The sequence below is a fragment of the Rhagoletis pomonella genome, unplaced genomic scaffold (genome assembly GCF_013731165.1).
Source record: "Rhagoletis pomonella isolate Grant_MI unplaced genomic scaffold, Rhpom_1.0 Rhpom_scaffold_00015, whole genome shotgun sequence".
Taxonomy (NCBI): domain Eukaryota; kingdom Metazoa; phylum Arthropoda; class Insecta; order Diptera; family Tephritidae; genus Rhagoletis; species Rhagoletis pomonella.
Window position 1 is genome coordinate 1,060,173 of NW_023458569.1, and position 11,346 is coordinate 1,071,518.

The following is an 11,346-nucleotide window of genomic DNA, read 5'->3' on the forward strand; positions in this document are numbered from 1 at the left end:
AAAAAAAAAATCGTTGTAAAAACTGAATTGGAATATTTTCTTCATAAAGAGGAATAAACTCCACTCAATTTCCCGATGTAATAAAAATTGGTAAATTTTTTTTACCATTTGGTCCGAAAAATAAATTGGAAATGGCAACCGTGTTCACGAAACTAGCAAACGCGGCATTTGAACTGTTGCCGAAAGCATGAGAGCTCATTTGGACGGTTGGCGAAGCTAGACGCCGCAGCTCATGTGTTGCAGAAGTCGTTTGACCTGTTGCTGAAAGTCATATGACTTGTTGCTGAAAGCCATTTGACTTGTTGCCGAAAGCACGAATGTAGTAAATGGTAAAAGCGCAGTTAGTCAATGACGTAGCGTAAACGTAGTTTGGCGTACGTAACAGCATATCAAATTTATTATTGATAGAGAGAGAGAGAAGCAACGTCAACGTCACCGCCATGCGGTGGTGAGTTTTCGCTTTCACGCGAATCCCATAAGGTAGATCGTGTCTGCGTCAACCTACGTCTACGTTACGTCGTTGACTGTTAGAGCTTTAATTTAAGCTGAAATTAGTCGAGAACGCAGAACGTATACTTAAACGCAGTCTGTATACGCAGAATTTTGTCGATTACTGGAGCCATCAGTGTTGTTTACTACACTGTTGCCACTCGTCAATGCCTTTTCATAAACTTACCCTTTCAACTACAATTTTTCGTGCTATAATCATATATGTAATACTTCTATATTGGCAGTAAGCTAACTTCTCAATGAGACAGTCTAGTACCGTTTTTGTCAATGTATTGTGTACTTGAGTACAGTTTTTGTATATGCGTTGTGTATAAACGTATGTGTTCCTTTTCTTTCGTACGTGTTTATTGATATATCTGTACTGTAGTGTTTTCGGACGGTACTAGCTCTTACTGCCAATATAGGAGTATTACATATATGGCTATAATAGATTTTAGCTAAATATAAACTACATAGTTTTCAACAAAAACCTTATTCAATAGTAAATTTCAAATATTTTAAACATATTTTGAATAGGAACTTATATCTTTTTTACCATCTGTAAAACTGACGAAGTGGCAACCATCTAAAGAAAGAGAAATCAGCTGACACGGAAAAATCTAAATTCCGCAGATTTCTGCGCTACGGGCTAAAACTACAGAAAAATTCTGCGATGTTGAGTTTTCATTTACATGGCGCTTTGGTAAGACAGATCGTGTCAGCTGACTCGGGTTTACGTACCGGTAGGTTTACGTTCTTGACTAATTTCAGCTTTATCGTCTCGAATGTATGTATGTATGTATGTATTTATAGCGCGTCTACCATTCAATTGCTTTACTCTCTGCTGGCGCCAAGAGCATGTTGGCAGGCTAGTTGTGAGGAACAGTGTTTAAAAAACTGCAATAAGTTTTATTTCATTTGCTTTTGCTTGTTCTTGTGCTCCTCGAAATAATGGCAGCTTCAGTTGAAGCTAACGCCGAAAACAATTACTAATAAAATGCGCGTCACCTTCGGCAGCCATCGGTTTGAAAAAATTTCAATTTGCTTGCTTATGATTTTGACCAGTAGCACAAGTCAAAGCAAAAGCAATATCTCTGCTTTTGCAAGTCGTCAACAGTGATCGGACTTCTACCACATTGTGGTAGATCTTCCACTTTTTTGAGCATCTACCACACAAGGTCTGAAATCTACCACATATTCGTGTTTTTGAGAAGTTTTACTTTTGCTCGACATAATTTTCTTAACTTTAAGAGCAAAAATTGTCCAACACTAAACACTAACAACAGGCAGAATGGGAGGATAAAATAAACCGTAAAATAGTAAATTTTCTCAATATTTAATTTTTCGACAGGAAACGTGGTTTTATTGTGTTAAATCGCAAAATATATGATTTATAAAAAAGAATTAATAGCGAAAATGTTAAAAAATGGCGATTTTTGTGAAAGTATTAGCGAATTTCAGTGCATCTAAAGTTTCTAAAGCGTTGTTTACTTTTGCTTGAGAATTGTCAAAATTGGCAAATCCCAAGTAGCGGTTTCTGGAACGTGCCACATTTGTTCGCTACATCGTGATGTGGTAAAAAAAAGCTGGCAGCACTCCGCAAGGTTGCAGAAATATTTCAAAATATGTTCGCAAAATATCTTGATATAGAAGGAACTGTTTTACATTGCCAAGGAAAAAAATTGTCAAAACTCAACGCAATTTTTAGCAACATCAATCTTGCAATTTATTATACTAAAATTAATTTTTTTTAGATTCTAATTAAAAGGTTTGCAATTTAGGTGAAACTTCGCAGAATTTTTTAAATTTTTGTACAAAGTTTGATCAAAGTTTTTTTCCCGATTCTACCACACAAATTTTTTTTCAAGTCCGATCACTGGTCGTCAACAGCTGCAGTCGATGAAACAGGAGTTCTGCTTTCACAAGCCATCAGCATTCACATGCATCAGTCGCAGTCGAACAAAAAGCAAAATTTGATCGCTGAAAGACTGCGAAGCACTTCTCCAATCAAAAGCACCGACAGTTTTCAGTTTGACTAACTGCAACTTTTGGCGAATTCCGAAGTTGAAGCAGCACATAATTTTCGTTTCGGCAAATATTGTAACTGTCGCCGTCGACTGTTTTAAGCTATGAATGTATTTCCTTTGTCATTGATTCTGCTTTTTAATTGCTTCAGTTTGTGAATGTGTGTCAAACAGATCGGTGGCTATTAGTGTTTTTAACGGCAATGGCGCGAAATAAGCAAAATGAAATTTGGAAGTTTTTTGATAATAATGAAAACGACGGTTTTGCTACATGTAAAAATAAACTTAAAAACAATAGAATTGCAAATCTAAAAGCACACTTACTGAAACTACACAATGTAAATACTGTCGAAACTTCCGAAACTTCAAGAACAAGTTCTTTATCAAAAGTGATACGCAAAAAGAAAATTAAAATTGAAATTAACAAAAAGCAGCTACTGCGTTTATTTATTGGTCTTGTCACCGAAGATTCTATTCCTTTGAATATATTAAATTCGCCTAATATGAGAAATATTTTAAGTCCCATTTGTGAAGGCTTTAAAGCCACAGACGGAAAACAAATATGTTTGAATGGGTCCAACTGCAAGAATACGTTGCAATTAGTTGCAAACAATGTACGAAACGACATAAGCGCTGAAGTAAAAAAAGATTGTTCTCATTAAAAATCGACAGTGCTACGCGGTTATGATGAAACATTTTTGGCATTAGCGCTCAATTTATAAGTAATGGGCTGATAAAATCACGCATCTTAGGGATGACAGAATTGAGGTGTGCTGGAACGAGTACAAGCAAAAACCTAGCCACCGAAATTATAAAAATCTTAAAAAAATATAACATTGCTTTAAGACAGATAGTTTCAGTTACGTCGGATAATGGCGCAAATATGCTCAAAGCAACTAAAATATTATCTTTTGTTTCCGAAGAAGAATCGGAAGAAGCAGACTGCCCAAATGATGAATATCTCAAAAAAATTGAACTTTTGGAGGAAATACCAGATATGATATTGGGCAACATTCGAGTTTGCCGCTGTGCAGCTCATACTGTGCAACTTTGTGCTCTTGACGTGACAAAATCCTCAGCTATAACAAAGTACTTATTAGCATCCCGTAATTTGACAAAATATGTAAGAAAAACAAACGGATATCGAGATATTTTTGAATTGAAGCAATTGAAGATGCCGCAACTAGACCGTCCAACAAGATGGTGATCGACCTTCACAATGGTAGAAAATTTGAAGGCAGCAAAAGACGTTCTAACAAAAATCGAGTCCGTTAAACATAACACCCAAGACGAAAATTTCGAGTATGATGACTCCTTTTGTGAATTCATCGACAGCTATTGCCTCGTATTTAGTCCATTGCAAAAAACAATAAAAATATTTCAAGAAGAGCAATTTCACTATGGTAATTTCTACGCACAATGGCTCAAATGCAAAATATGCACGGTAAAAATTATTAAAGATACGAACCACCCACTAATTAAAACAATTAGTGATATGATATTGCAGCCCTTCGAAAAAAGAACAAACACCTTAATGCGTAATAACAGTTTGATTTCATGTTTGTAACGGGTGATTTTTTAAGAGCTTGATAACTTTTTTTTTTAAAAAAACGCATAAAATTTGCAAAATCTCATCGGTTCTTTATTTGAAACGTTAGATTGGTCCATGACATTTACTTTTTGAAGATAATTTCATTTAAATGTTGACCGCGGCTGCGTCTTAGGTGGTCCATTCGGAAAGTCCAATTTTGGGCAACTTTTTCGAGCATTTCGGCCGGAATAGCCCGAATTTCTTCGGAAATGTTGTCTTCCAAAGCTGGAATAGTTGCTGGCTTATTTCTGTAGACTTTAGACTTGACGTAGCCCCACAAAAAATAGTCTAAAGGCGTCAAATCGCATGATCTTGGTGGCCAACTTACCGGTCCATTTCTTGAGATGAATTGTTCTCCGAAGTTTTCCCTCAAAATGGCCATAGAATCGCGAGCTGTGTGGCATGTAGCGCCATCTTGTTGAAACCACATGTCAACCAAGTTCAGTTCTTCCATTTTTGGCAACAAAAAGTTTGTTAGCATCGAACGATAGCGATCGCCATTCACCGTAACGTTGCGTCCAACAGCATCTTTGAAAAAATACGGTCCAATGATTCCACCAGCGTACAAACCACACCAAACAGTGCATTTTTCGGGATGCATGGGCAGTTCTTGAACGGCTTCTGGTTGCTCTTCACTCCAAATGCGGCAATTTTGCTTATTTACGAAGCCATTCAACCAGAAATGAGCCTCATCGCTGAACAAAATTTGTCGATAAAAAAGCGGATTTTCTGCCAACTTTTCTAGGGCCCATTCACTGAAAATTCGACGTTGTGGCAGATCGTTCGGCTTCAGTTCTTGCACGAGCTGTATTTTATACGGTTTTACACCAAGATCTTTGCGTAAAATCTTCCATGTGCTCGAATAACACAAACCCAATTGCTGCGAACGGCGACGAATCGACATTTCACGGTCTTCAGCAACACTCTCAGAAACAGACGCAATATTCTCTTCTGTACGCACTGTACGCATTCGTGTGGTTGGTTTAATGTCCAATAAAGTAAACTGAGTGCGAAACTTGGTCACAATCGCATTAATTGTTTGCTCACTTGGTCGATTATGTAGACCATAAATCGGACGTAAAGCGCGAAACACATTTCGAACCGAACACTGATTTTGGTAATAAAATTCAATGATTTGCAAGCGTTGCTCGTTAGTAAGTCTATTCATGATGAAATGTCAAAGCATACTGAGCATCTTTCTCTTTGACACCATGTCTGAAATCCCACGTGATCTGTCAAATACTAATGCATGAAAATCCTAACCTCAAAAAAATCACCCGTTATTTGGATCCTCGGTTCCATCACACCCTAACGGCGAACCAAAAAATTGAAGCAACACAATATTTAAAAACAATATGGGATAGAATTAATGAAACTAGCCCTGGCGGCATTGCGAGTTCAACTCCGAATTCAAGTGCAAATCAAACAACCAACCAATTTTTTGATGTTGAGGATGAATTACTAAACGAATATTTATCGCAAGGTATTGAAGCTAACGTTGGTACTGCTACCGATGTACATACAAAAATTAAAAATCTGCAGCTTCCAATCCTAAGAAGTGACGCAAACGTTCTAACATTTTGGAAGGAAAAGCAGTTTACTGATCCAGAGATGTACGCGTTAAGCAATGTCTGCTTTGCAATACTACCCACTCAGGTATATATATCATAATAATAAATAATTATAGCCGCACCATATTTTGTCAAGTTTTAATATATTTAGGGGATTCACAAGATGTATTAACGTCGTAAAATCTTAAGCTTAACATTTTTTTTATGTAAAATAACGGTTAAAATGCTTTTAAAGGATTTCTAACTACACCGAAATGCTTTTAATCTGATAAAAAAATATATAATTAGCCATCCTAAAACCATTTTAACCGTTGTTTTACATAAAAAAATGTTAAGCTTAAGATTTTGCGACGGTTAACACGTCTTGTGAATCCTCTTATTATTGTAGTTATTGGTTATTTTTTTAAATATAGTTCATTCTTTAACAAGACCCGTGTAACTCCAAGTTTCCAACTTTGTTCCATATTAAAAAAAAACAAAATTCTAGCTTTTTTAATTAGATTTCCATTGAATTCTAGTAGAACAAAGTACAAGTTTCAAATGACTAAAAATTACAGTAGATTTTTTAGAATTTTTTTTGTCATATTTGCTTCCATACACAAAATTTATTTTTATATGGAAGAAACCCGTAACATCTTCGACAAAAAAAAAAATAAAAAAAATCAATGGTAATTTTTAGCCATTTGAAACTTGCACTTTATTCTACTAGAATTCAATGTGTTAAAAAACTGCATACTCCGAATCTTTCTAGGAAATCCAATTAAAAAACTAGAAATTTTTAATAAAGTTTGTTAATTTTTTTTAATATTGCACAAAGTGTGAAATTTTGATTTACACGGGTTTTGTGAAAGAATGAACTATATTAAAAAAAATTACCAAAATTAAATAACAACAAATATAATATGTTAAAACTTATCAAAATATGGTGCGGCTATAATTATTTCAACCATTGTATATACATATGTATGTATTAGACTGTGTCAAATAAAACGAATTGTTTTTTCTTTCGGTCCCATATCTAAATTTCGTTGTCAGTTACAAAAAAAATAATGTCGGCAAAATTTCAGCCCTCCATCTTCATTTTTCAGTTAGCGCTCGCAGAAATAAGAATTTGCAATGAAAACATTTTTGTACCGCATTCGTTTTAGTTGACACAGTCTAATACATATAATATGTATGTGTATATATATTTTACAAGTCTTATTTTTGAAGTTTTTATGAGTTCCTTTTAGTTTATTTAATTTATTTATTGAATAAATAAATAAATAAAATAATTAAATATAATAAATAAAATAAATTTTATTGGTCTTTTCACAAAACAGGTGAGGATTGAACGTGCATTTTCCATGCTGAAGCTAATACTAACGGACTCCAGGAATCGTTTAAGCGGGGAAACCTTGGAAAACATATTGCTAGTAAAGCTGAATCCGAACTTCCTCGAAGCTGCTTTAGACAATCTGCCACTCTTTCAACACCCGGATGAGGAACAAGATTAATTGTTTATTGCAATTTTTAAATTTTTTTAAATATTTAAATTTAAATACATAAACTTAAAAATTTTGCTTTCTATTTTCGAATTCTTGAAAAACAACCTTTTTTCTAAAGTAAAATGGAAATACAACAAGGTACCAAAAAGATATAAAAAACCTAAATTAGTTACACAAAAAACATTGATTTTTCTGCATTTTACAAAAGACAAGTTACTTGGTTTTGTCGTATCACAGGATATACTCTCACCATTCGATAGTATCGATACTATCGGTGAAAAGTTACATAACATTAAGAAAAAAGTATAGATCTTTACTACGGCACTCGTTATATTGAATATGGCAATACTAAACATGATTGCTAGTTTTCAACACATTTATAGTGTGCTTTATTAAAAATAACAAAATTATTTATTTTAAACAACAAAAACAATACATTTTAATTCATTCATTAGTAAGTCATTTTTATGAGATCAAGGCCTTCGCTTTTATCAGCCAAAAGTGTAAAAAAGCATAACAACGGTAGAAATTTTTGGCTAATGAGGAAAATTCGACCGAGTTTCATCAAAATTTCGAGAAGCCAAATCGTCAGAAATTCTTTCAACTATATGATACTGGGGTGAAAGCTATTGCTTCTCAGCTAGCCCACAATTTTTGTTAATAAACAATAATTTGTCAACAACTGTATGCTTTAAACAAGAACGCCTATCCGATACTATGTTTCCAGCTTTGCTGAACATACGTTCAGACTCCGTAGAAGTCGCAGGTATACACAAATAACGAGTAGCACACGATTTGAGAGCGTCCAAACCGTTTGAGTTACACTGTAAGGAAAAAATTACATACATATGTAGATACGTTATAAATATATCTTATTATTTATTGTAATTATTACCTTCCAATACTCTAAAGGATCACTTTCATCTGGTGCATTGAGGTTTTCGAAGTATTGACGTAAACTAACGATGGCATCAACTCTATGCGTTCTGACTTTGTTGTCTATATTTTCATGTAGGAATTTAAACAGTGGTGGTCTTTGGGTTCCCTGACGACGAGAGGATGAAGGGTCTACTGACAGCTCTGACATTTCGTTGGGATCAGGAGTTGACAATTTTATTGCTTGATCTGAATTATGCGGCGAGCGGAATTTTTATTTCTCAAATCTGGGATCTAAGATTGTTGCGAGCCTAGTCACTGAGCGCTCCTCGTAGGAAAACAATCGCTTCTTCTGACTTCATGCTAGTTTTCAATTCTTTCATACTTTGAAGGAGTCGATTTACCAGAGGTATTATTGATGAGATAGTTACAGCATTATTTGAGGATGACTGCACGGTTGCTGTGTCAAGTGGCAAAAGCAACTCTTTAAGATCTTTCAGGATTTCAACTTCATCCGCCATCAATGGGTCAGGAGCTTTCGATAAACTTAGAAGTACAGAAGAAATTGCTCCGTTTGTCAACAAAATTCTTTCTATCATTCCATACGCACTGTTCCACCGTGTGGGTACTTCCTGTACTAAGCTGTACGCCTTATCACATCCTTGAGCCACTCGAAACTTCTCATAGGCAATAGTGCTACTTTTGAAGTAAGTTACAATCCGCTTACATTTGATTAAAACACCTCTTACAAATGGCTGAGACAAACAGTCTTGAACAACAAGGTTGAGTGAATGCGCAAAACAGGGAAGGTGCCTTTTCTGCAATAACTCACACGCTTTTAACATGGCGTTTGCATTGTCTGTTAGAATTGTGGATACCTTTTCCAGTAAGCCCCATTCTTCGAGCACTGCCCGTAGGGATGATGCTATGTTTTCTGCGGAGTGATTAGTACCAACAAGGAGTCCATTTGTTGATAATACTGCTGCACGTAGTTCGCATTCTTTCGTAATGAAATTGCTGGTAACTGTGAGGTACCCCTCGTTGGCACGTGATGTCCAACAGTCCGTTGTTATTGGGCAGTTATCAATTGTGTTAACAATTGTTTTCAAGTTTTTTTTCAAATCGCTGTACATATTGTTCATATGCACGTTTTGTAGCGTTGGGCGCGAGGGAAGTGTATAGCGCGGATCAAGACATTTCACGAACTGTGGAAACCCTTTGTCTTGCACGATGGAAAAAGGTTGTACGTCCAAGGCAATCCTACGCATTAAGGCACTATCCAAAAGTTGCTTACGTATGGAAGTTGTGTCGTATGAGTCCTTAAAAAATGCACTCAACGTATTTGCTGGCCTTGGCGTCTCCCGGAACGTTGGGTGGGCTCGTTTTAAGTGGTCATACAGATTCGAAGTATTTCCACTTGTCTTGTAAATTTTTCCGCATGCACAGTTACTTGCTTTCAATCTTTGAAAGTGAATCCAAACTTTAGAGGAACGCTTTCTTATAACTTTTGGAGGATTGCTTTGCTGTTCGGAATCGCTGCTACTTATCAACGTCGATTCATTGTCGCCACCGGCTAGAATGTACATACATACATATATGTTTATGTGCACATGTTAATGTAAAAAAATTCAATTAGTCCTCAAGACTACTTACACTGGGAGTTTCGTGAAAGCGCTTCCATTGCATTTATATATTACATATGTATATAAAAGTACTATATACGATCGCACAAAGAATTATGAATTCACGGTATATAAATTTTTACTGCCTAAAGATGAATATGAATACAGCAGGAACCTCAACACAGATTTTTCTTGAAGAAGAAATTATCAGAATCGAATAACGGAATAAAAAAGCGTTGTTAAAAGATTTCCGATAGTATCGCGATATTGGCCACCATTCATCGATAGTGGTCCCAAATTGAAACTATCGATACTATCGATAGTGCCATCGATAGTTTTGCAGCTCTAGCTATTCGTATTTTTTCAAATATGACAGCAGAAGCAACTGACGAGCTGCCAAAGCCAATCAATTGCTTTTACTTTTGTTTTCGTGCTTTTCAATATGCAAGCAAAAGCAAAATTCATTTGCTGATAAGTATCGAGCAGTGTTGCCACTTGAGTTTAGTTTTAGGTACCAAAATGCCTACCAAATCAATTTCCAAACTCCCAAATTTTTGTCCATCATTAAAACGAAATTTCTTGAATTTACGGGGTTTTTAGCTACACACATTTACAGTATAATATTGTTTACGGTGTTGGTTAACCATGCATACCAATATTTAAAGCTAAACAAAACAAATTCGGGCTTTTAAATTAAAGAATTAACGTATTGTGTAAAAAAACGTTTGTAATAAATGTATGTAAAAATACCTTTGAGATTAATTCAATTCATATCAAAAAAATTTTATGTTTAAAAAAACAAAATTTGAGATTTTATGCATTTCAATAAATTTTGTTTCAATTTGCATACACTCACACTTTGCAAATTGCCTAACACCAATTTTTCTTCCAAGACGATAGGCAAATTTTTGTTCAATTTCAACAGCTGATCGATCATAGCTTTGGGAAGTCAGTTTTTGTTTGCGGAAAATTGTGTGCTTAGTAAAATTTGGAAAAAGCAAAGAAAACTTATACGTGTGAGCAAGTGAAAGCAATGTTTTCAGCGTGTAAACGCAAAGTAAGTGAACAAATTTTAATACTCATTTTGATTGACTTTTCAAAACATTTTTGCCTACCAAAAGCTTCATCAAACCAACTAAACTACCAAAGGAGAATGAAGCTACCAATTTTGGTCCAATTGGACCAAAACGGCAACGCTGGTATCGAGTTCGAGCCGGAAAGCCAACGATAGTTTCGTCCCGTTTCTGCCTTAACCACGTATCTACACTTGTTGGGAAAATTAATATTACCACTTATAACAGCTGTTTAAGCGTCACACTGTTTGAAAATAGAACAAAGACTTAATGAGGGTGCTCATTACTGTAAGCGGAACCAGAAATAGTAAGTAAAAAAATGCGTTTATTGTTTATTTAAGCATTTTTTCTTACACTCTCCAAAACACTTCTATTGCAGAAACGAGGTTAAGGCAGAAACGGGACGGTTTGCTTCTCACCGCTTATCGTGCTGCTAAACAAACGATCGTTTGCCACTCAGCTCTTCTCGTGCTACTGCTGTGCTGCTCGTTTTTGTTGAAGACAAGACAAAAGCAAGAATATTGCCTTTGAAGCAAAACAACTTCAGAAGCACAGCATCAGCATATCCCTGCAAAAATCGTTGGACCATGTAGTCTATGTGTGGTATATTGGA

General features: G+C 35.4%; 2 protein-coding genes across 2 annotated transcripts in view; both read left to right on the plus strand.

Annotated features, from left to right (window-relative positions):
- The window catches only part of LOC118749364, a 910,564-nt gene that overhangs the window by 641,309 nt on the left and 257,909 nt on the right, over positions 1-11,346 (plus strand). The window lies entirely within an intron of this gene.
- Positions 5,330-7,300, plus strand: LOC118749368. Its single transcript, XM_036484164.1, has 2 exons — positions 5,330-5,760; positions 6,998-7,300. The coding sequence occupies exons 1-2, from the start codon at positions 5,350-5,352 to the stop codon at positions 7,169-7,171; spliced, it is 585 nt and encodes a 194-aa protein (XP_036340057.1). The 5' UTR covers positions 5,330-5,349; the 3' UTR covers positions 7,172-7,300.